The sequence below is a fragment of the Tenrec ecaudatus genome, chromosome 16 (genome assembly GCF_050624435.1).
Source record: "Tenrec ecaudatus isolate mTenEca1 chromosome 16, mTenEca1.hap1, whole genome shotgun sequence".
Taxonomy (NCBI): domain Eukaryota; kingdom Metazoa; phylum Chordata; class Mammalia; order Afrosoricida; family Tenrecidae; genus Tenrec; species Tenrec ecaudatus.
In genome coordinates, this window is record NC_134545.1 from 98236844 (window position 1) to 98257898 (window position 21055).

The 21055-nt window shown below is 53.1% G+C and overlaps 1 protein-coding gene across 1 annotated transcript in view; it reads right to left on the minus strand.

Annotated features, from left to right (window-relative positions):
- ABLIM1 (actin binding LIM protein 1) overlaps nucleotides 1-21055 on the minus strand; it is a 232406-nt gene that overhangs the window by 7990 nt on the left and 203361 nt on the right. Inside the window, exons 13-21 of the mRNA XM_075534800.1 lie at nucleotides 13862-13966; nucleotides 12040-12087; nucleotides 8673-8819; nucleotides 6323-6414; nucleotides 4401-4512; nucleotides 2448-2512; nucleotides 1368-1428; nucleotides 1194-1201; nucleotides 314-391 (exon numbers count right to left, since the gene is read on the minus strand). Coding sequence (XP_075390915.1) covers nucleotides 314-391; nucleotides 1194-1201; nucleotides 1368-1428; nucleotides 2448-2512; nucleotides 4401-4512; nucleotides 6323-6414; nucleotides 8673-8819; nucleotides 12040-12087; nucleotides 13862-13966 — 716 coding nt within the window. The remainder of the gene's footprint in view (nucleotides 1-313; nucleotides 392-1193; nucleotides 1202-1367; nucleotides 1429-2447; nucleotides 2513-4400; nucleotides 4513-6322; nucleotides 6415-8672; nucleotides 8820-12039; nucleotides 12088-13861; nucleotides 13967-21055) is intronic.

Genomic DNA, 21055 nt, shown 5'->3' on the forward strand with positions numbered 1-21055 from the left:
ATCTGAAACTGGACCACAGTCCCCTAGCTGGAGCACTCTGCCTCTGGCCGGGACTAAGCAATGCCATGGTCACAGGGAGAGGTGTGCGGGTATTTCTCTGTACACTGAGTCCCAAGGGTGAGCTTAACTTGCTGGCACAATGTGGCAAGACTGGGGGAATGGCAGGATGCTCTGTCACATGGCTTCGCCAAATGTACCATCCCAGTTCCGGCGGGCACATCCTCTGAGAAGCTAGGAAACCAGGGCCTGTAGGAGGCTCCGTGCTGGCTCATCACCCCGGCATCAGAGGCAGCAAGAGAAGACCTGCACTTACCTTTGGCTCCAACATGTTGGGCATAGACACTCCCCGGTCCATCCGCATCCCGGGCATCATGTGGCCGTCCGGGAGGGTCTACAATAGGAACACCGCATCAGGGGGAGTACAGAGCCACTCAGAAACCTGAGAAGAGGGCTCTGGGGCTCCCAAGTGTCCCAAATCAGGTCTCTAATCCCCACCACTTCCTAGATACGCCATCTTGATTCCTATGTATTTTCCAAAACAAGAGTCTTGCTGAGTAAGGGTGGGAGCATTGCTTCATACTAAGGCGGGAGAGACCCTGGTTCAGGAGCCAGTCACTCCTTGCTGGCTGTGGGCTTCTTGTATGGAAGTATCTGGAAGATCCCAAACAAACAAAAATGATGGCCAGGTCTACTGTTAAAACATTGGTTTTGTCTTACGCCTCTTCTCTTCAGTCTCCATCACCCCTGAAAGAGGTTCAGGCTCTAGGAAGGGAGCGGTGGTACTTGGGCAGACTGCCCGTTCCCCTTGTTTGATGCATGAACTTCTCACCTGGGACCAGACAAGGGGGAGGAGGACGGAGCGTGCTGAGTGGTTGGAATGAAAACGGGGGTGGGGGGGCAGCTCTCCCTGCTGGTCTACTTCTTCTCCACCAATGACTCCCCAAAGCCAAAGTGGAAGTCCTCCAACATCTGGTTTGGTTCATGCCATCCCCAGCGCCTACAGGGGCAGCCTCAGCCCAGCCCCAGGCCTGCCTGCTCCCTCCTCCTCCCGGCTGGGGACATGGGATGGACCACACGCCTCCACCCCAATCAGCATCTTCTACAGAGAAACCCTTCCCCAGAGCAGCAGGGCCGGCTGGAGGAGGGCCTTCCTGCTGGCGTGGCTGGCATGAGGAAGGCCAAGGGTCCCGTACCTGGAAGTCTGGAAAGGAGAGGAGAGGAGGTGGTCAGATGAGAAAGCTGTGGGAACCCCAATAGAAACCCTTGCTTTATTCACAACGTCCAAAATGCTCCCCCCGTGACTCATGCGTGGTTGCGAGGGGAGGGTGCAGCCAGCATCAGTCGACCATCTGGCCGCGGAGCCTTACCTCGGACTCCACCACTGACGTCCCCGTAGCTGTTATACTGTGCAAAGTCTGTGGAGACAGGCTGCAACGGGGAAAGGCATGGTCAGAGAGCCTTCTCAGCAACCATCTTGGGGCAGGAGGGAGGGAGGGAGCGGGGCTATCCTTTCCTTTCCTGAAGCGCCCTGGTGGTGTAGTGGTTATGTGATGGGCTGCTAACTGCAAGGTAAGCAATTCAAAACCACCAGCTGCTCTGAGGGAGGAAGGCAAAGCTATCTATGTCCCAAGGGAGAAAGATGAGACAGGCAATTCTTCCCTGTCCTATAGGGTCACTACAAGGCAGAATTGGCTTGTTGGCAGTGAGTTTTTGATGTTTTGAGGTGCCCTGGTGGCACAGAGGTTAAGTGTGCAGCTGCTAGATGTGAAGTTGGCGGTTTAAACCCACCCCAGCCTCTTCGAGAGAAAGATGTGTTAATCTGCTTCTGGAATGGTGACAGCCCAGCAAGCCCCGTCCTGCAGGTTCACAGTGCACTGGAGTCTACTCCTCAGTTCCCAAGGTCAATGGCACCTCTTTTACCGCTCCATCAGATCTCGGTCTTTTGTAGAACATCTAATGCCAGCGAACGGAGCAAGTATCTCCTGCTGATAGTTTTCCTTTAAAGCCTCATGGCATTTGTTTACCTTGTTTTGTGTGTGTGTGTGGGGGGGGATGTTAACAAATGCCTCTGTTTCTCTTACAGCAGAGAGAACGGACTCAAGCCATTGCTTTTGATTTGATTGTAATTGTCTTCACTCTACAACCATGTGATGCAGCCTTACGGGGCAATCATTTAATCTAGTTCTTCCTATTGGCTCCCCCGGCGTCTTTTGTCTACAGGCAACGGCTCTGCCTCTCAACTGACATCTTGGATCTGGCTTGTCACCCAGTGGGAACCGGGAGGAGGTGGGGTCGATGGTCATTTTCATTAGATTCCCACATTGAGATCAAGGGTCCGACACAGTCGGAGAATAGGCCAGCGCTTGAAACAGGGCTGAGGCGAGTATCCGAATGGACCGGATTGGCTGCAGCCCAAGTCGGTGGGTTGGGGGTCGGAGGACTCTTACCCGGTGAAGCCCGTTTTTGCCGTAGCCTGGGAGGGATGCGGTTTTGGAGGATGGACCATGTGCAGCTGCAAGAAAAGGGAAGAGACCAAAGGTTTGGAACAGCAGGTCGATCCTCCAATGGAGATTTGCCTTGCAGAATGCAAGTTCTCACTTGGTAAGGTAAAGGGGACGGCACAGGCTCAAGTCTTCCCCCACACGTCGCCATCTTTGTGTGGTGCCTTGAGTGGGTGGCCGGTGACATCACTAAGGAGCGGTGGGGACAGAAGGATGGGCACCTTTGGGTAGGTCTGAAGCTTCCTGGAGATTTTGGAATGATCTAAGTGCTCGGCTCGGTGTGCTTGATGCTGCGACTCCCCGTGACAAGTCTGGTGTCACAACTGCCTCCATTTGGCAGAAGAGGAAATGGGGAAAGGGGGCTCTGCCTTTTGCCCAAGGTCATTAATTCTCAGCTTAAGACTTTGAGCCCAGCCGTTGAACATCAGCTGTGTCAACGATCAAGATCTAGTGGCCAGACACGGTTGGACCTCTTGGGAAAAGGTATCCCACCTATCAAGATCCCGGATGCTAGGCTTTGAAAGCCGGGCAGAGGATGCTTTTCAGAAGCAAAGATGGTGAGACTTCATCTCACATCCTTTGGATATGTTATTAGGAGGGACCGGTCATGGAGAAGGACATTGTGCTTGGTAAATACCGGCCCAGTGGCAAAAGACGGACGGCCTGCAAGGAGACAGATGGACATGGTGCCTGCAGCAAGGGGCTGACACATAACAGACACCGTCAGGATGGCACCGGACCGGGCAGTAGTCCATTCCGTTGGTCTTAGGGTGGTTGTAAGAACCTCAATGGTACCACCACCACCACTCCGCATCCTTGGGCCTGGTATTAACCTTGTCTCAAGCCTTGTTCCACACCTGTACAGGACAGACTCCCAGAGGAGCTGTACAGATGAACTCTGAAGCTTGACCTTCCTAGGAGGAGGACTGGGCCTCCTAGGTAAACACTGTGGGCCCTAAGCGTTCCTGGACTCCTCAAGCCCCACCCTTGCTAGTTATCAGTTGTGTGACATTGAAGACGTTACTGAAACCTCCGCTTCCTTATCTACATAACGAGGGCAGGAGCTACAGTGTCGTCTTCTGGCATGCAGCACAGATTAAGTACTAGTTAGCAGGGGCACCCTTCGGACAGAAGATGATGTTGCAGATACAGAACATGTGCAAACAGACTGTGTGGGTCACGAGAGAACTGGCTTCTGACCAATATGAGCAGGGCAAGATACACTGTTGGGTTGTTTCCACCGGGGGGGGGGGGTCCATAATCTCCCCCCACTAAGGGTCAAGAACACCTCCGGCAATCCGCAGAGGCGCCACTGAGCCCCCTAACGAGAAGTCGCTGTGCTTTGGCAATGCTCTCTCTGCTCGGTACAGCGCCCCATTCTTGAGCAGCACCTCCTTTTCGGTGGCTTACCTCGGAGATGCTTGCTCCACAACACAGGTTCCCACACCCACCTGGCCTACCGCCTCCTTTCCAGAAAAAAAAAAGACTTGCTCCGCTCCCCCCCCCCTCGGCCCTTGTGATCAAAAGTGCTGGTACTAGGGCTCCTCATCCAGGGTCAAGTTTGGTATCAGTTTTTGCAGCACCCCCCACCCCTGCCCACTTTGAGAAATGCTGCTCTAGGGGCTCACGTTGCCACGTGCTGGGGACAGGCTTCTCCTGGTTCCTGGGATCTGCTGGGCCACCCCATTTTCAGCACAAGGAAACACGCGTGTAAGGACGACCCTCAGCCAACTTACAAGCTACCGGGATCAGAAATAGACCCTTCCCAGGCCTCCTGCCCGACATGTGCCCTGTGGTTGCCAGCAGAAGCGGCCCTGCCTCCTCAGGGGAGGGCAACCGGGCTCCTTGCACATGGGAGGCCAGCTCTGGGTGGGGGAGGGAGGCAGGTCTGCAGCTCACCTGAGTGGATGGGTGAATCATAGCGGCTAGCCAGCATGGCTGCTCTTTCTCGGTTCTCTCTCTCCCGCTCCATCTCTTCTTTCAGGATCAGCTGGCCCAGGCCCGAATTGAGCTAGTGGGGAAGGGGGGAGGAGATAAAAAGGTGGCGTTACCTACAGTGACTTTCCTGGAGGCGCAGCTGCCTTTTCAGAAGACCTTGCCCCGAGTTCCTAGTCCCAAAGGCCTGTGGGCCCCATGGCCTGCAGTTTCCTCAGGAGGCAGGTTCGATTTTAGATTCCAAGCCCCCAGGAACTGGCTGCATTTCCAAGCTCCCTGTCCCTAAGTCAGGCGGTCAGAAGAATAGTCTCTCTCCGTTTCCCAACCCTAAGCCCAGCTGTGTGTGTGTATGCGTGTGTGTGAGTGTGGGATATGGGCAGGGGAGGCTGGCGGTGGGAGCTTGGCGAAGGGAATGCCTTTGTTTGTTTAAAACACGGAGCGTCCTGCATGCTCATCGTTCGGATCTGGGGGCTACAAGAGAAGAGCGCCCACCTCCCTCCTCTGAGAGCAGCAGCACCACCCTGGGGTGTCTGCGCGCGTCCGGGGGGCACAGGGGTCCTGCCATAAATGTGCTACCCCCTCCCCTGTTTCCGATAACTGGGGCTATGTGCACATCCCCACCTAGCCAAGCATCCGGGGAAGACCTCATCCCAGGGGCGTGGAGGGCGAGTTTACAGCGGCCCCTCCACCCCAGGATCGAACTGGCCACCCTCCTCCAGGTGTTCTGTGGGCTGTGCTAGAGATGGGCGGGAGGAAGAGGGCTGCTCCGATCACGTCCTTTCCCCTGGCTCAGCAGGACATGGCAAGGCTCTCCCAACCCCAAAGCCACGCCATCGAGTCAATGCCGACTCGTGGCGACCCTACAGGACAGGGCAGAAGTACTCCTGTGGGTTCCCAAGACTGTGGACTCTTTACTGGGATCAGAAGCCCTGTCTATCTCCTACGGAGCGGTTGATGGGTTTGAACTGCTGACCTTGCCATTAGCAGGCTAACACGTAGCCACTAAGCCGCTAGTTCAGTGGTTCTCAACCTTCCTAATGCCTCTACGCTTTCATACAGTTCCTCATGTGGTGGTGACTCCCCCCACAACCATAACATTATTTTTGTTGCAACTTCATCACTGTCATTTTGCTACTGTTGGGAATGGGGCGACCTCTGTGAAAGGGTCATCCGACCCCCAAAAGTGTTGTGACCCACAGGCTGAGAACCACTGCGCTAGGGCTTATTCTTAACCCCTGGGAACAAAAAAACACCCTCCCCCCTCTCAAAACACCTCCAGTGAGTTGATTCGAATGCATCCTCCCTGGATAGGAGAAAGTAGAACTGCTCCTTTGGGGTTGGTGGGCTGTACATATTCACGGGAGCAGAAAGCCTCATTTCTCTCCACCCTCAGAGAGGCTGGTGGGTTCAAACTGCTGACCTTGTGGCTCGCATCCCGGCGCATGACCACTGGGCCACCAGGGCTCCTGACCCCTAGGAAAGACTAGGGGAAATGCTGAGCCCCGAGGCGTGCCCTGCAGCAGGGTGGAACTCGGGGGAGGGAGAGGAACATGCCCCACGGTGGTTCTACCTGCTCCTCAAGCACCTGCAGCGTGTGCACCTGGCATCGGCTTCCCACATAACTAAGGCTATGCGCCCCTCTGCCTTCCTCTCCAAGCCCCAAGGGTCTATGTCCCCTTCGGTCTTTAGCCTCACAGTGGCTTCCCTGGGACCCTCTGCCTATGGTCCATAGTGGTCAGCCGGCACCCACTCGGTCACCTGTGGGGCAGCAAGGCCCTGGAGGATTGGGGCTCCCTCTTACTCATCTTGGGGACTTGCACACAAGTCATTCAGAAAATGACAGCCTGGGCGTGGGTGACAGCCACCAGGTTAGCGTGAGCACAAACCTTCATCAATTGCTCTTCTTGAAGCTGCCGGCGTCTCAGAAGCTCCTCCTCGTCTTCCTCTCTGCCGCTAGACCTGCGTCTCGCGTCGGTCCCTATGCCCACAGCAAAGAGGACGTCTCACATCGGCCCTACCACGGGGGAATCTTAAAGGACGTGGGCCAGTTCATCTGGACCCACTTTGTTAGGACTGGCAGAGGCAGCAGCTCTCCTGGACATTTTAAGGCAGACGACAAGAGGGTGTGGGGCGGGGGGCTCTCCTCCTCCTGGATGTTTTCTGGAGAGCGTGACAAGCCAGTTCGATGTGTGAGGCAAGCTAGGAGGGGCGGGCTGTGAGATGGGTCACCCCTTTGGAACCTGGGTGGCCTCTCTGATGGGCAGGGTCTAAGTTGTCAGAGGAGCCACTGGCCAGAGCTCCTGAAGGGAGACCAACAGAGTAGTTAAGGTCTCCGAGCTGCACATCCAACCGCAGGACACCCAGATGCATCTGCAGACCACGACCAGGCTGCTGCTCTCTCTCCTGGGAGAGGGTTACAAAGCCTTGCTGTTTGGGGCTATTTCGCTTTTTCTGACTATCGGGGAGGCTGTCACGAGACCCTCCTCTTGTTGTTTACCCTGATGGTGGCCATGAGCAAGCATTTCTTTGGCGTGCCTCTAGAAGGATGCATCTCTAACGTTTCCTTTTGCTGAATCCCTGGGGGCGGGGGGGGGGGGGGGGGTAATGGTCAGGAAGGAATTGTACCCCGAGGGAGTTAACAGCGGTGCATGCAGCCTCAAAGGCACAGCCCATCTTGTACAGCTTTTAAGTGTTCTGGGAAAGGGGAGAGGGGCAGGGGAATGAAGAAGTCTTTCTGATCGCCTTCCCCGCCTCGCCCAACTCCTCTTCTTCACATTGCTTGGATTAAGCTGGCTCTGTGAGGAAAGAGGAGGCTGTCTAATCTCATCAAAATAAATGTCAACCTAATAGTCTTCACATTGTTATCATTTAGATTCACGGGCCCCACCTTCTCAGGGCACACCCAGAGAGCTTTCACCTCTCCAGGGATAATGGTTTCCAAGACCAAATGTCCCAGTCACCCTCCCTCATCTGCCTGGCTTGCTCTCGGTCTGCCATGGTTGCCTGCCTTGTCTTCACTGAGCAGTGTGACCAAATTGGGAACCTCTGGGGCCCGAAGACCTTCCTCAAGGGCAAGGGTTGGTGGGGCAGAGCTCACCACGGGCTCCCTTCTGAAAGTCATAAATGTCAACTGGTATGCCCTCTGCGTAGCCTGCACACCTAACCACCCACAGGCACGACATTGCAAGGATGAGCTAAGTCTCAAGTCGGCGTGAGCTAGAGCCTGCTTGTCAATAGCCTGCTTGTGAACATGAGCAGAGGGTGGTTCACCTTCCATGTCTACAAATGTCATTGCCTCTGAAGCTCTTATGCTGCTCATTAAGTGACCCTGAGAGCAACGTGTGTGTGTGTGTTCATTTGGAAAATTGAAGGCCTTTTAGGTTGCCCACAGAGATGTGACGAGACAGCTCTCTCCGTAAGGCTGACTCAACAGCGACATTTTTCAGGATTAGTCTCTCTCTGGGTTGGTTAATACCCTTCTTTTTTTTTTTTTTAGATCACGTGATGTCCTATGAACAAGACCGTGAAGAAGACACAGACATTAATTGTAAAGCACAGATCTGTGATTCCAAGCAGACAATGAGACAGCTCAAGGGTGACACTGGAGCACAGAACTCATGGAGAGGATGGATGTGAGAAACCAGGTGACTTCACCCGAGCCCTGTGTCAGCAGAGGTGCAGCTGGCGACAGCCTGCCCCGGCAGCCAAGCTCGTGATCGCTCAAGAAAGGGGAAAGTGTCTCAGTGTTCAGACTGGTTGTTAAGATAAACAAACGTAGCTGACACCCCGAAGGAGCCCGGAATAAGCTTAACCGCAAGCTGGCACGCCCGGCAACTCCATGGCCAGCTCCTTGTGACCTGGAGCGCAGCTCTGGCTGAGGCTATCACCCAAATGTGAGAATGCGAGTGAGTTAGTGGGTCTGCACCCTGACGCCGGAGAGGGACCCCTGCAAAGCTGTGCGTGAGGCATTGGATCTGGGTCTTGGGGTGGGGGGCGGGGGTTACCAGAGAAAGGCCTGAGTGGTTGGGGCTTGGTAATATTTCAGCATTCTACACCCAAATCAGCATCACAGGGGGCTGTGTCCCCACCACTATGCTACCTCTCCACCATACTTAAAAAAAAAAAATCTTATCCCCGGACCTATTTTCTTGCGTCTACAGTTTTTAAAGTGCCACTTGGAGGGAGACCCACCCCTGGAAATCTGTCCGTTTTGACGTAGCTCCATTGGTTGCATACCTACGGCAGCAAGTGAGGGGGGACCAGGCCAGTGGTCCGTCTCAATCTTTGGGATTTCGTTGGGGTCTGGAGCCTGGGCTGCTGGGAACTTGGAAAACTTGATGATGTCTTCTGAAGACTTGCTCTGGCCTGCCAGGGCAGCTGCATCTAGGTGGGAATCAGGGGCGCTCAGTGCGGGCCGGCAAGGCAAACGTGGCCAGCCCCACCTCGCAGGGTGGCAACGTTCCCACTCCTGGGTGGCTCTGTGGGCCACCGTCACCCATGGCCCAGTGGTTCAGTGGCCCCTAGTGACACTGGGTCCCTTACTTATAGTCAGCAGTAAAGGCCCACGTTCACACCTGTTCTAGATCGGAAAAAACGCTTGCTCTCCGGCTCTGGTGCCCAAATCTAGCAAGCTGAGATTGCTCAAACTCACTGTCATGAAGTAAAATGCCACAGTCCCTTCCTCAGTTTCCCTGGCTGCCTTTAAACGGTTCAGGAGTCACAGGTGACAGGTGACTCACTGTCTTGGGTGGGTACGGTTATGGGACAATCTCACGCCACAGAAAGTTCTGCTGGTTAAGCAGTCTTCCAGAGAAATGAGACACTAGAATTTAGCATTTAGAACAGTGGTTCTCCACCTGTGGGTCGCGACCCCTTTGGGGGCGGTCTAATGACCCTTTCACAGGGGTCCCTAAGACCATCGGAAAACACATTACGATTACAAAATGACAGTTATGAAGTAGCAATGAAATAATTTCATGGTTGGGGGTCACCAGAACACGAGGAACTGTATGAAAGGGCGTGGCATTAGGAAGGTGGGAATCACGGATAGAATATCAAGGGCTAACTTAAACACACTCATTCTTAAAGGCTGGCTGGCCTTACAGCCGTGGGCCAGAAGCCACCAATCTAGCGATCCCGTTCCTTCTGGTGTCCAGACTCCCTTGAGTCCTCGGAGGGCTGGGGATGGGAAACTACCTGTCTACTTGCAGGGATTTAGCCTAGCTCCGGGACCGACTATTCTGTTCAAGGATCTGCACAGACAAATGATCCCCCCACTGGAAACCAGCAGGAGCCAGCTGTGAGCAGCCACTGGCTACCAGAGTCCTTAAGGGCTGTCCCTTGTGTGGGTGATGGGGAGGTCATCTCACTGGCTTGGAACCCAGATCTGACCACAGAAAACCAAATAGGTGCTAACACCAGACAGGCGCCATATCTTTTTTTCCCCCAATGGGTGGGTTTCAGCTACAAACTTCTGTTAGCTTCCCGGTCCTTACCCACTGTGCTGCAGGCTCATCCTGACACAAGATGATCAGTCCCTGATTTCCCATGAGCTCTGCAAAGGGTCTCACATGCTAACCAAACATGTAAAACTGTTCCCCGGGGACTCAGATGTTTTCACAGTTCCTTTTTTTGAATTCTGGAATCAACTTTCTGATTCTTTAGCTGTAACTCAGACTTCCTGTCAGTGGCTGCCAGGGCCTGCCTCGACTCCCTTGAATTGTTCAAGGTTAAGCCTCGGGTGGCCCAGCCCAGGACCTCTGGAAACTTTAATCTCCCGAGAAAATGCGCCCGCCAGGAAGAGAACGCATGCTCCGTGTCAGCTTCTGACAGAGGGAGAAGTTCTGCAGTTGTGAAAACAACATGAGGCTTCATTTAAATCTAGCATTTCCTGAATGCACCTGAGCATAGATACATAGATATATCTTTTTGCTGTTTAAGAAAATCATTCTGTTTCTGGTGCATGAAATGGCTTCATTCTGTTCTAACAGGCCCAGAGTAAGGACATGATGATGCACTGCATAAGACGCAGCCCAATAAGCCCCGCAAGTAGAAAACCCAATGTCCTCCATCCTGAAATCTCAATGACCTCACCTTTCTCCTTTTTAAATTTTTTGGGGGTGAAGAAAGATGGAGCCTAAAGATTTTGTCATTAAAAATAAAAAAGAGTCTCTAAACTGATAAACCAAAAACTCTGGGAAGTTTATGCTTAAATTAAAAGAAAGAAAAAGTAAGATTTCCAAAAGTACTTACGCATTAGAATTGGTGAAGTCAGTAGTTAGTTAGACATTCACGTGTTAATGAGTGGGTGGGGAGACATTAAACCATAAAAAAAATAAGAAGAATGTTAACAAACTTAATGAGCAAGCATATGGTGCAATAAAACTTAAAAAAAAAGAGAAAAAAAAAAGATAGCTCTAGAACCATGACAGTACACACCTTTCTCAATTTCTCCCTTGAATTTTGGCCTAAACTGTTTTTCCTTGAATAGTCTCACCTTGATTTAATTTTTATGTCCTTAAGGACTAATTAACATCAACTGGGTTCCAAAGCAGCCTTCAAGTTTCCAGGTACGATCTGTGCATGGTTTTCTGTGGCACCCCCACCCTCCAGTGGGTCAGTTTTTGCTTTCTGTCACTTGAACAAGGATCTGTGAGGCAGACTGAGGCCCTGGGGGGACCCAGGGCTGCTGCAGAAAATGCGATTTACCCAAGGAGCTGCCTCTGGCTCAACAATTCTGTATGCAACGAGGAAGAAGGTACAAATTGGTATAACGGCCCGATTCTCACAGGCAGAATGTGTCTGTCTGTAATGTCACACAGCCATGGTGGCAGAGAGCTGTGACTTGGGCCAGGACTGCTCTCCACTCCCATGCGGGATGCAGAAGGCTCCAAGCCGCAAAGAGAAAACGGGCAGTCAGATGGCTAACTTCAGCGGAGATGGTCTCCAGAGAGTGTCTAGGAGGCTGGCTGAGGCTGGCTTTAGCTGGTGAGACTAACTGTACTCTCTTCACCATGGTGACGGAGGCTGGCAGCTAGTTCATGGCAAAAACAACAACGGATAAAGCCTTGTTAGGATGGCTGCAAATTGTTAGGGAAGCGGCGTCTCTCTCTCTCTCTGCAAAAAGAATGACCCATTGTGGCCCCAGGGGTTCAGAAGTGGGCATGAAGTCCCCCACCTAAGTGACCTGTCTGCGATCCCTCCAGCAAAGTCCGTTTCCCGACACTTGCACGGTCCCCAAATACCAAACCCACACTGCAGCGTTGAGTCGATTCCGCTCCTCGTGCCCTCACCCCGCAGGGCAGGGTAGAACTGCTTGCTTCCGGGAGGGGTTCAAGGCTGTGAACCTCTACAGGAGTAGCCCGGTCCACGCCCCTCCTTCAGAGTGGCTGGTGCTGTCCACCTGCTGCCCTTGTCTGGTTAGCAGCTGAGCACTTGACCATAAAAGCAAGCATCCAGCTGCCCTGCTGGTTTCCCAAAAGTGGTGGTAGTGGGAGTTGCGGGTGGGGTTGGGGGCGAGGTCAAGCCTTTCAGAGGCCAGCAAAGAGGAGGCGGTCAGAGGTCTGGGCTAGGGGAAGCTTGGGGAGGAGGGGGTGGGTTTTACCATGCTGTTTGTAGATGGGTGGTTTTCGGTAAATGTTGATCCCTTGATCTGTGGAAATGAAAAGCAAAGGTGTGTGGTTATGAGAACCGGTTCAACTGGGGGGTGGGCAGCAAAGACACCCCAAACAAAGACAGACACAACAGATCCACCAAGGGCCGAACCCAGCAGCAGGCAGGCCCTTGGACAGAAAGAACCCAGAAGGAAAAGTTTGTATTACAAAGCTCGAGCTTATCGGAAGGAGAAGAAAATGTTACTGATATGAGCAGCTTACCACAGACACGTGAGATGAAAGGCTTTGTAATACATCTTGGCATCCAGAGATGTCACTGTCCCCTGGACCATTGACTCAAAGACACACAGCATTCCCAGGAAGGAATGCAAGCACGACAGGACTCCGATGGCGAGGGAGGCATGGCCAGTTGGGGGACAAAGCCCCAAAGCACTACTGTCTAGAAATTGAACCCTTGGTAGGCAACTGCCAGGGCTTCAATTTAGTTCGCAATTCATGGGGTGGGAGTGGTGGAAAGCACTGTAGTAAAATGGAGAGTGCATTGTTTTAAACACTTGTTTTTTCATGCGCAGGCTAGCCCGATACGCAGGCGAGATGACCCCCAAAATCCTAATTTGTGCAGGCCAAATTAAGAGAAAATAAAAAGCAGACTAGAAAGAAAAGGAGATGCTAAATCATATTCACAGACTCTCCCTCCACCCAATTGGACTATGTCCCCATGTACTTCAAAGACTCAGGGCACTTCAAGAGGCTCTGGCCCCCCATCCAGAGACCATGTGCGGTGGGGACTGACGGTCAGGTGTATGGGGGAAGGTAGGAAACATAACAAAACCACCCCACAAATACAAAACAGTGATGTTTGCAAGGTTCAGCGAAACCTTTGTTGCTGTTGTTTTAAAAATAGTCAAGGCAGTTCCAAAGCAGGGAGGAAAGTCATTGAGCTTCCCTTGGCTTCTTTAGGCTACATTAAGAACACAAAAATCAAAGAAAATGGAGGTAAAACCCATTGTTTTCAAACATGTATACCGACACGAACAGAATGGGTGATTGACTGCACCATGTTCAGAAGCTCAAAGATGCCAAACAATGTGTTTCTAACAGGAAAACAGGATCGTGACCCCCCCCCCCCGGGGACTTACTCAGCTTCCACACGTGGAGCGAACCGGAGACATTAAGGCGTGGATGGGGTTTGGGTTTTTTTCCAGTTCCCCGTGAGCAAGTGCTCTTGCTGTGGGACAGCAAATGCTCGCAACTACGTGACTACAGTTGTGAAGCTTGGCGACACAGAGCCTAAATTGCAAGATACCTTTGGGGGCCGGGCAGCTGGTGAATCAGAGGCACACTGCAGGAGGACTGGCCCAATTGACCCACTGCTGCTACATCTCCCTGGGAGCAGGCAGCCCAGGAGAGGCGCTCAGGCCACACTGTGGTCGGAGCTTCACAGAGAGAGGACCACAGCAGAAAGCCAGCGTGGCACCACTGTGGGGCCTGAGATGCATGAGGGTGTCGAATGGGAAATTTAGGGTACACAGGGCAACTCAACCCCCATTCTTTTGCCTCCTGCCCCGCCACCCCCACCTCCCACTCCCTTCCCAAAGTGAACACCAGAAAGTTTAAACTTTCCATGTGATCCTGGCTTTTCACAGACAAAGCTCTTTGGAAAGGCCCCTCCGGGTCAGATCCTGCAATTTAGGGTCAACGAGGTGCACCCCGACCCAGAAGAGCATGAGAGATGGAGACGAGACAGGGGTGACAAGGGCTACATATTACACTGTGACAGGACACCAAGACACGGCCTGTGTCAGCTCCTACCTGGAACATGGAAATGTTTAGGGGCCTGAGCGCACGTTGGCGTTAGAGGGCGGCTGTCTGGCCGGTAAGGGAGAGGGGAGTTCCGGCCGCTGGGCGGCTCATTGCCTCCAAGGAGAAGAACGGAGAAAACAAAATGAGAGAGGGGGAGCAGGACAGAGGGGCGAGGCAAGCACAGTCAGAACCCCAAACCACCACGCACCGGAGGAGGAGGAGCCTGGCTGGCAAGGAGAATCCAGAGAAAGAAACAAACATTCCATTCATCCTGTGGTGGCTCACAGAGGTGACAGGGGGTGAGCTTCCCAGAGAGACTGGTGGTCAGGTGGAACCAGGTTAGAAGCAGGAGCGGGTCAGATGGGACATTCCAATGGCATGCGGTTGGGGGCTGTGCGCTAGCAGCAAACCAATCAGATGGGAAGCATCATAATACGCATGGAAAGTCACCTGCTAATGCTTCAGGATCGGCTGTCAAAGGGTTAAATCACCGCAAGCAAAGGGGTGGGCTAGGCAAACCCAATGCAATCCCTTCAGGATTGGACTGCACTTCTTAGGAGGGAAGGCTAAGTCCGGGAGTCTGGGGGGCTCGGGGCAGGGTGGAGGCCCCAGTCCTTGCCCCAAGTAATCCAAAACGGCTTTGGTGCAGTGTGTTTCTGATTTCCTTACTTTGAAATACACAGGGCAGAACCACTTCGATGTCTCTCCATTGCGCTCTTAGAAATGAAGTCCCACCAGGTCCCAACACAGCTCAGTCAAGGACACTTTCCCTGCACAGCCAGCAGGCCGGGCACTGAACTGCTGTGGAGGGCGAGCGGATGAGGGGGCAGAGTCCACCTAAGGAGACTGACGGTAGGAAATCAACCAGCCTGCCGTGTGACTGGTTATGAGGAGGTACACGAGAAATGCTGGGCAGTTTGGAGGAAGGAGCAATTCATTCTGCAGGAGAGCCCCCGAGGAGCTGGAGCCTTGTGTCGGACATGAAGGAACACGCTTGCCAGGTCAGTCGGTGGGCAGAGAGGCGGTGGAAGGCGGTATTTCCAGGGATGGAGAATCGTGAGGGAGTCCTGGCAGTGCAGTGGGTTAAACACTCGACTGCTAAGCACCAGATTGGCAGTTCAAACCCACCAGCTGCTCCTTAGGAGAAAGAGGAGGCGGATTGCTTCTGTAAAGATGTGCAGTCTCACACACCCTCCGGAGCAGTTCTATTCTGTACTTTGGGGTGGCTGGGAGCCAGAAGGCAGTGGTGTGGAGAATCACTAGAAATGAGGGATGGCAGGGCCTTGGTGTACAGGGGCAGCTGGACAGGCCGCTGTGGATGGACTATACTATGTGGTACGTGGAGAAGATAATCGGGAGGAGGCTGGCCAGGAGAGCCGGGGCTTGACAACAAAAGCCCTCAGAGCCACCAGCACCCTGTCCCCAGCAGAACTGCAGGGACAGCCAGGACCTTCCGCACAACAAGATCAGCTCCCGCCCAAATGTCCTCCTGCTTCACGTCTGAGCAGACAGCTAGTCTCAGGCATACACCGGGGCCCTATGGGGCAGACTAGAACTTCCCATGTGGGTTTCCAAGGCTGCGACTCCTTAGGGCAACCGAGAGCCTCATCTTCCTCCCTGGGAGCTGCTGGTAAGTTCAAACTGCTAACCTGGTGGGTATGTGTAACAGACTAACTCATAAGCCACTCTGCCACCAGGGCTCCTCAGCTAGAGATGCCTTCTGAAAACTATGATGTCCTACTTCAAACTGTTGATTTAAAGACGAGATCTCCTGTTTAACCACTCTTCTAAAGACAAATACTTAGCTTATGCCAGACAAAACCAGCATATAAAACACAGGTAGAGGCACAAGCGAAGGAAGATGGCTTACAGAAGGAGACTGCATTCTTCGCTGTGCTGCCTGGACTTGGCACAGGGCCTAGATGAGAAGGTGTGTTTAAGAAACAGCTGTGAGTGCCGGACTGAAACAAGTCAACCAGTGAGGCTTCCAGCAACTCCCCGGTCCAATTCCTCCAGCACCAACACAGGACACGGCATCGTCTGTCTCAGATCTTGGAGTGACAGAAGCCAGGTGCCAGTCGCATGACAGAATCACAATAGAGCCCCTGCTTCATAATTCTCCCATCTGAGTCGTGTGGTCTTCAATGGTTCTGGTTCAAGTCTCTCACTGATGGAGAATTTCTTAACCTGTAGGCACCACTCCCAGTCACACAAGAAAACTGAAAACCTACGTCCTTCTTGCGGGCTACTCTCAAAAGATCGATGGAGCCTCTGCTGGCTTCCTTCATGTTAGGCTGCCTGGTGACAATGCTCCCAAGGATTTGTAGAAAGAAGAATCATTGAATATTCTCAAAAGCTTCTTCCCCTTTTCCAACTAAAACCCACTGCTACGGAGTCACCGATCCACAGTGACCCCCTCTATATAGGGTTTCGGAGACTACAAATCTTTATGGGCGCTCAAAGCCTCATCTCTCTCCCGAGGAACAGCTGGTGGGTTTGAACTGCCGACCTTCCTGTTAGCAGTCCAACACCCGACCCACAGGGCCAACAAGGCTCATGTTCTCTAACTTTAACATCCTCTCCAGTAAGTAAAAAAAACAAAACAAAACAAAAATACCTTTCAACTCCAGTCTGCTAGAAAATAATGGGTGAAGATCCTAAAGGGGTTCTTTTGGAGTGTGTGTGTGTGTGTGTGTGCGTGCACGCACGCGTGCACACGCGCGCACTGAGTCCACTACACAAAGCAATCTATGGGGTATTGGATGAAATAGCATGTAGAGAAGCTACCACCAACACCATCACCATCATCTATCAGAACCGAGTAAGCCATTGTTTTAAAATAATACAGCACCGTATATGGCATGTCATAGTAGATATGCACCTCCCATATGCAGTCATTTTGTTCTTGTAATTCAGTCCTCAAATTGGGCCAAGGTAAGATGTTAGGGATCTCTGTTCTCATGGCAACAATCTGCCGGAATATTCATCTTTACACTTCTATTTCTTTTTCTACATTTCCATTTCTTTGTCTCCACTCTTAACTCCTTCCCTATCAAGCTGATAAGATTCTTACTTTTATTTAATTTCTGGGCAATCACTCACGTGCTGTCACAGGATCTTCAGGGGCTTTGCCCTCAATCTCCTTCTGCTTGAGCCTAAGTGAGTCATCCCAGGATGCAGCGTGGAAGAGGAGGCGCACGCAGCTGTGTGGGGACCTGCTGAGCCTGCTGAGCTCTAAGTCTTCACGTTCCCATACATAAATGAAGACCTCAGGGGGACCTTGATATTGGCAACATCGATAATTTGTGACAGTTTCAAGATGGGCAGCTTGTTGTCTAAAACTTCAATCGGAGTTATGATTTCCTTTAAACAACATATCCTCACTGTCATTGAGTCAGTTCTGACTCACAGAGACTCGATGGGCCAGTTCCCTTGAGTTTCCTAAATCTTTACAGGAGCAGAAAGCCTCATCTTTCTCCCATGGAGTGGCTGGTGGGCTTGAACCGTTGTCCTGGTGGTTAGCCACCCCAAAGCATAATCCGCTATAGGGTTCCTTAAAGAAAATAGCAAATATGTATTTGCCTCATAGCATCCTCTTCCCTGTGGCAGAGGAGAGAAAGACTTCACTCAGAGAAACTTAAATGTGCGGACCTCCTGCTTCCAAGTCTAATGGAAGCTTCACGGACACAGAATCAATGCCGAACAGTATTTCAAACGGGAAGGAACAGAAACTCAGTCACCACTGCACAAAGGCCAAAACCAAAGGGAAACCATTTTTCAACTCTGGAGGCATGCTCTCGGCCAAATGGTCCAACAAGGACGTTCTGACACGGAACGGAGGACAGAAAGACACAGAGACGGGGGACGGAACAGGACGTGGACGGAGAAGCAGGGACACCAGCACACAGCCCTGGGGCACAGGCCCGTCTGGCACCCATGCAGGCACCCCCCCTTCAATGAGCCGAGGGGCCGGGGAAGGCATGCATCCGAAATAAGGACCAGGAGGTGGCAGTGGGCACTGCAAGGCCGGGCCCCTGGCTGTCCGAGTGTCTAGGCCCCATGGCTCAGTTACATACACCCCTGAGAGGGACCTCCTACACGAGGTCCCCAAGCTCCTCAGCTGTCACTCGTTTTAAAAATAATACCCCCAAGGCCCCAGGATACAAGGAAACAAACATTCACAGGAAGGGCCAGGACACCCCGGGAAAAGGGCCCCATGTTACAGGTATGAGGTATGTTTCCCAAATGCTCATGTGTTCCCTTGTGTGTGTGTAAGGTCAATGGTCATGTGTCTGTTGTTTTAATTTCTACAACAACTAAGAAGTAACCTCCTTGGAAATTCAACATTTAGCCATTGTTGTACAAATTCTCCTGGGTGTGGGGCGGGGGGAGCCTTCAACTGATTGAAAACCTATGAGTGTGCTCTTCCACACCTTCTTTCTTGGGCCTGACGTGTGCACCCTCTTTAACACACACAGGCAGCAGGCACCCGTCCATCCGTAGGAGGAGAGCGGGAGAGGGGCCATCACGTGGCTCTTCAGAGTGAGGCCGGGCCCTGATACTTCTTCCAGTCTCAACGCTTTCTTCTCGGAGCTGCCCTGCAGAGCGGATGGAACGATGGGCCCAGCACTGCTGCGGGAGCAGGGGTGCTCACGACGAGATGGACATCGGGGTGGGCGTCTGGGTGTGCTCATCACACACCCGGCACTCCACGTCGCTTGTCACCTGGGAGGTGACGGGTCCCATGCTTCCCAGCTCACAGATGGCGGGGGTGATGCTCCTGGAGGCCTCACAGCCAGCACGTGACGGGGATCCTACTCAAATCCAGAAGGCACAGGGACCCAGGGACCGTGAGGAATATGCTCTCCCACCGTATTTGGACAAATTCTGCGTCAGTTCGCGGGCACGGGGCATGTTTCACTCTGCGATAGGAGGTCTTCTGAATGGGACGCACACGGAGAACGGATGTGTATTCCCCGCGTGTCAGAGAGAAGCACATAGACAGGTAGACACAGCCTTCATTTGGCCAAGGGCATCTACAGTCAAGTCTCTTTAAAACTGACCGGCTGGCCCATTGTCTTCAGCGTTTGCTACTTTCTTTCCAGTTGAGGTTTTTTCTCCGTCTTACTCTGGTATCGTTGTTGCTGGGGTGGGCGGGGTGGGGTGTTGTTGTTTTTGTTTGGGGACATGTTTTTCTGTATATGAAACCCAGGAGGGGAGCATCTCTAGAGACAGGAACTGGATTAATGGTGTCTTGGGGGCATGACAGGGGAGGTTGGGGGAAACGGGGAGCGAATGACAACACATACAAACCAGGAGAAAATGATCTAAAACCGATTGTGGTGGTGATTATATCACGCTTCTTAATATGACTTGTATGTGAATTCTACGCCTCCCCCCACCAAAAAAACCCCCAAAAAACCTTGTAAAATGTGCCTGTGAAGTTTCGGCGAACACATCTTGGGGATTTTATGAAGGGTCTCTGGAGAACCCTCTCGTAACCGAGACACTGTCAAAGCGCGTCTGCCCTAAATACCAGCCAACAGTAACCTGTCCGTCTCGTCCTCGGGACTAGGTAATTGTCACTCATCCCTCGAGAGTTTCAGAAAGTGCCTCCCCTACTGAAAAAGGTCAGCCTCTTGGAGGCAAAGGGAGTGTCGTCCACAAGCACGCCAGCAACACTGCCTTTGTAGTACAGGGAAACACTGACATGGAGACTTGTGAACCACCTACTGATTAAGAGCTATGCGTGTACTATTATTAATAATATTTTAGGGCTCCGTGGCTCCGAAGTCCAAGTGTCAAGAAGAGCATCGCTTGGCTAGCTGGCCGGCGAAGGCTTGGGGAAGGCGAACCCCATGCAGGCTAGCGCCGTGAGGCCGGGGAGTGGCTGGAGCCCCTGGCTGGAGCCCCGGGGACGGGGTGAAGAGCCCGGGCAGCGCCTGTGTGCCCGCGTTCTTTCTGTCCCCTCTGTGGAGGTTTTATGGGTTAAGCTGGTGCAAAGGAAGGTCAGACAATGTGAGCATCCTTCTGGGGCATCACATCTCACAAACTCTTCAGGGCTCCCGGGGCCCTCAGTGCCTGGAAAACTCACACACTGCCATTGAGCCGATGCGGCCCTGCAGGACAGGGGACAACACCCCCCCCCCCTTTTATGAGAAGCAGAAAGCCTCGTCTTTCTCACGGGGAGAGGCCTGTGGCTTTGAACGGCTGACCTTGCAGTTAGCAACCCAATGCATCACCACGATGCCACCGGCACCCAGAGGGGACAGAGTCCTGGAGGGGGTGCAGCCACAGCAAGGCAACAGCATGAGGAAAACACGGAGGGAGGCAGAAAGGGACAGGATGAACTGTGAGGCCGGCTAATCTCCCAGCCCACAACGGAACCATGGACCAGACATCAGGACTCATCCAAAGACGACCCGGAACAACTGGCTCCCAGAGACACATTCAAGTGAGTCCAGAGACGGATGGTTCCACGCGCCTCTGCAGGGCCCAGGCACGTGTGTGGTTAAGTGACTGAGTGCTGTCGGGACAGCTGGGGGATGTGTGTCCTTCAAGGCTGTTGTGTTTGCCGAGCCAGGTCACAGATCCCAAACACACAGCGACAGGCATTGCCCCCGCTAAGCGGTAGGTGGCACGTCATAGCTCAGTTGGCCTTCCTGGTTCTTCACCGAGAGCCTGTAGAGGTGGCATGTGGCTCCTCAGGAAAGGTGCCATGCCAGGTCTAAGGCACCGCTGGGCAAGGTCATGGCACGCGTGGCAGGCATGCTCAGAGGTCAGAAGCTCTTGCAGGCACACCTTATTAGCCACCCGGGTGCTAATAACGCCCAACGCAGGCTGGGCGTGCAGGTGGGGGGGAGTGCTGCCTGGGAGCCTGCCTCCTTACCTTTGACATAGGGAATGAAGTGGTGTCGGAAGGGGGAGTTGGGGCGGGAGTCGCTGTGGGTGGAGCTGACGCTGCTGGTGCGAAGGTAGGACCACCTCTGCACACCAGGAGACAGCAGCTCTGCGCAGCAGGGGGGCGGGTGGGGCCGACAGAAAAGAAGAACAGACATTAACACTGGGTGGGCGGATGCAGGGGGGGTTATAATAAAGGACGTTAGTGAGGAGGAGTCCAGGAAGGAGGAAGGAGAGGCGGGAAGGATGCGGGAGGCTGAGGGTTGGTGGAAGGAGGCGGCACATTGGCAAATCAGTTCAGGT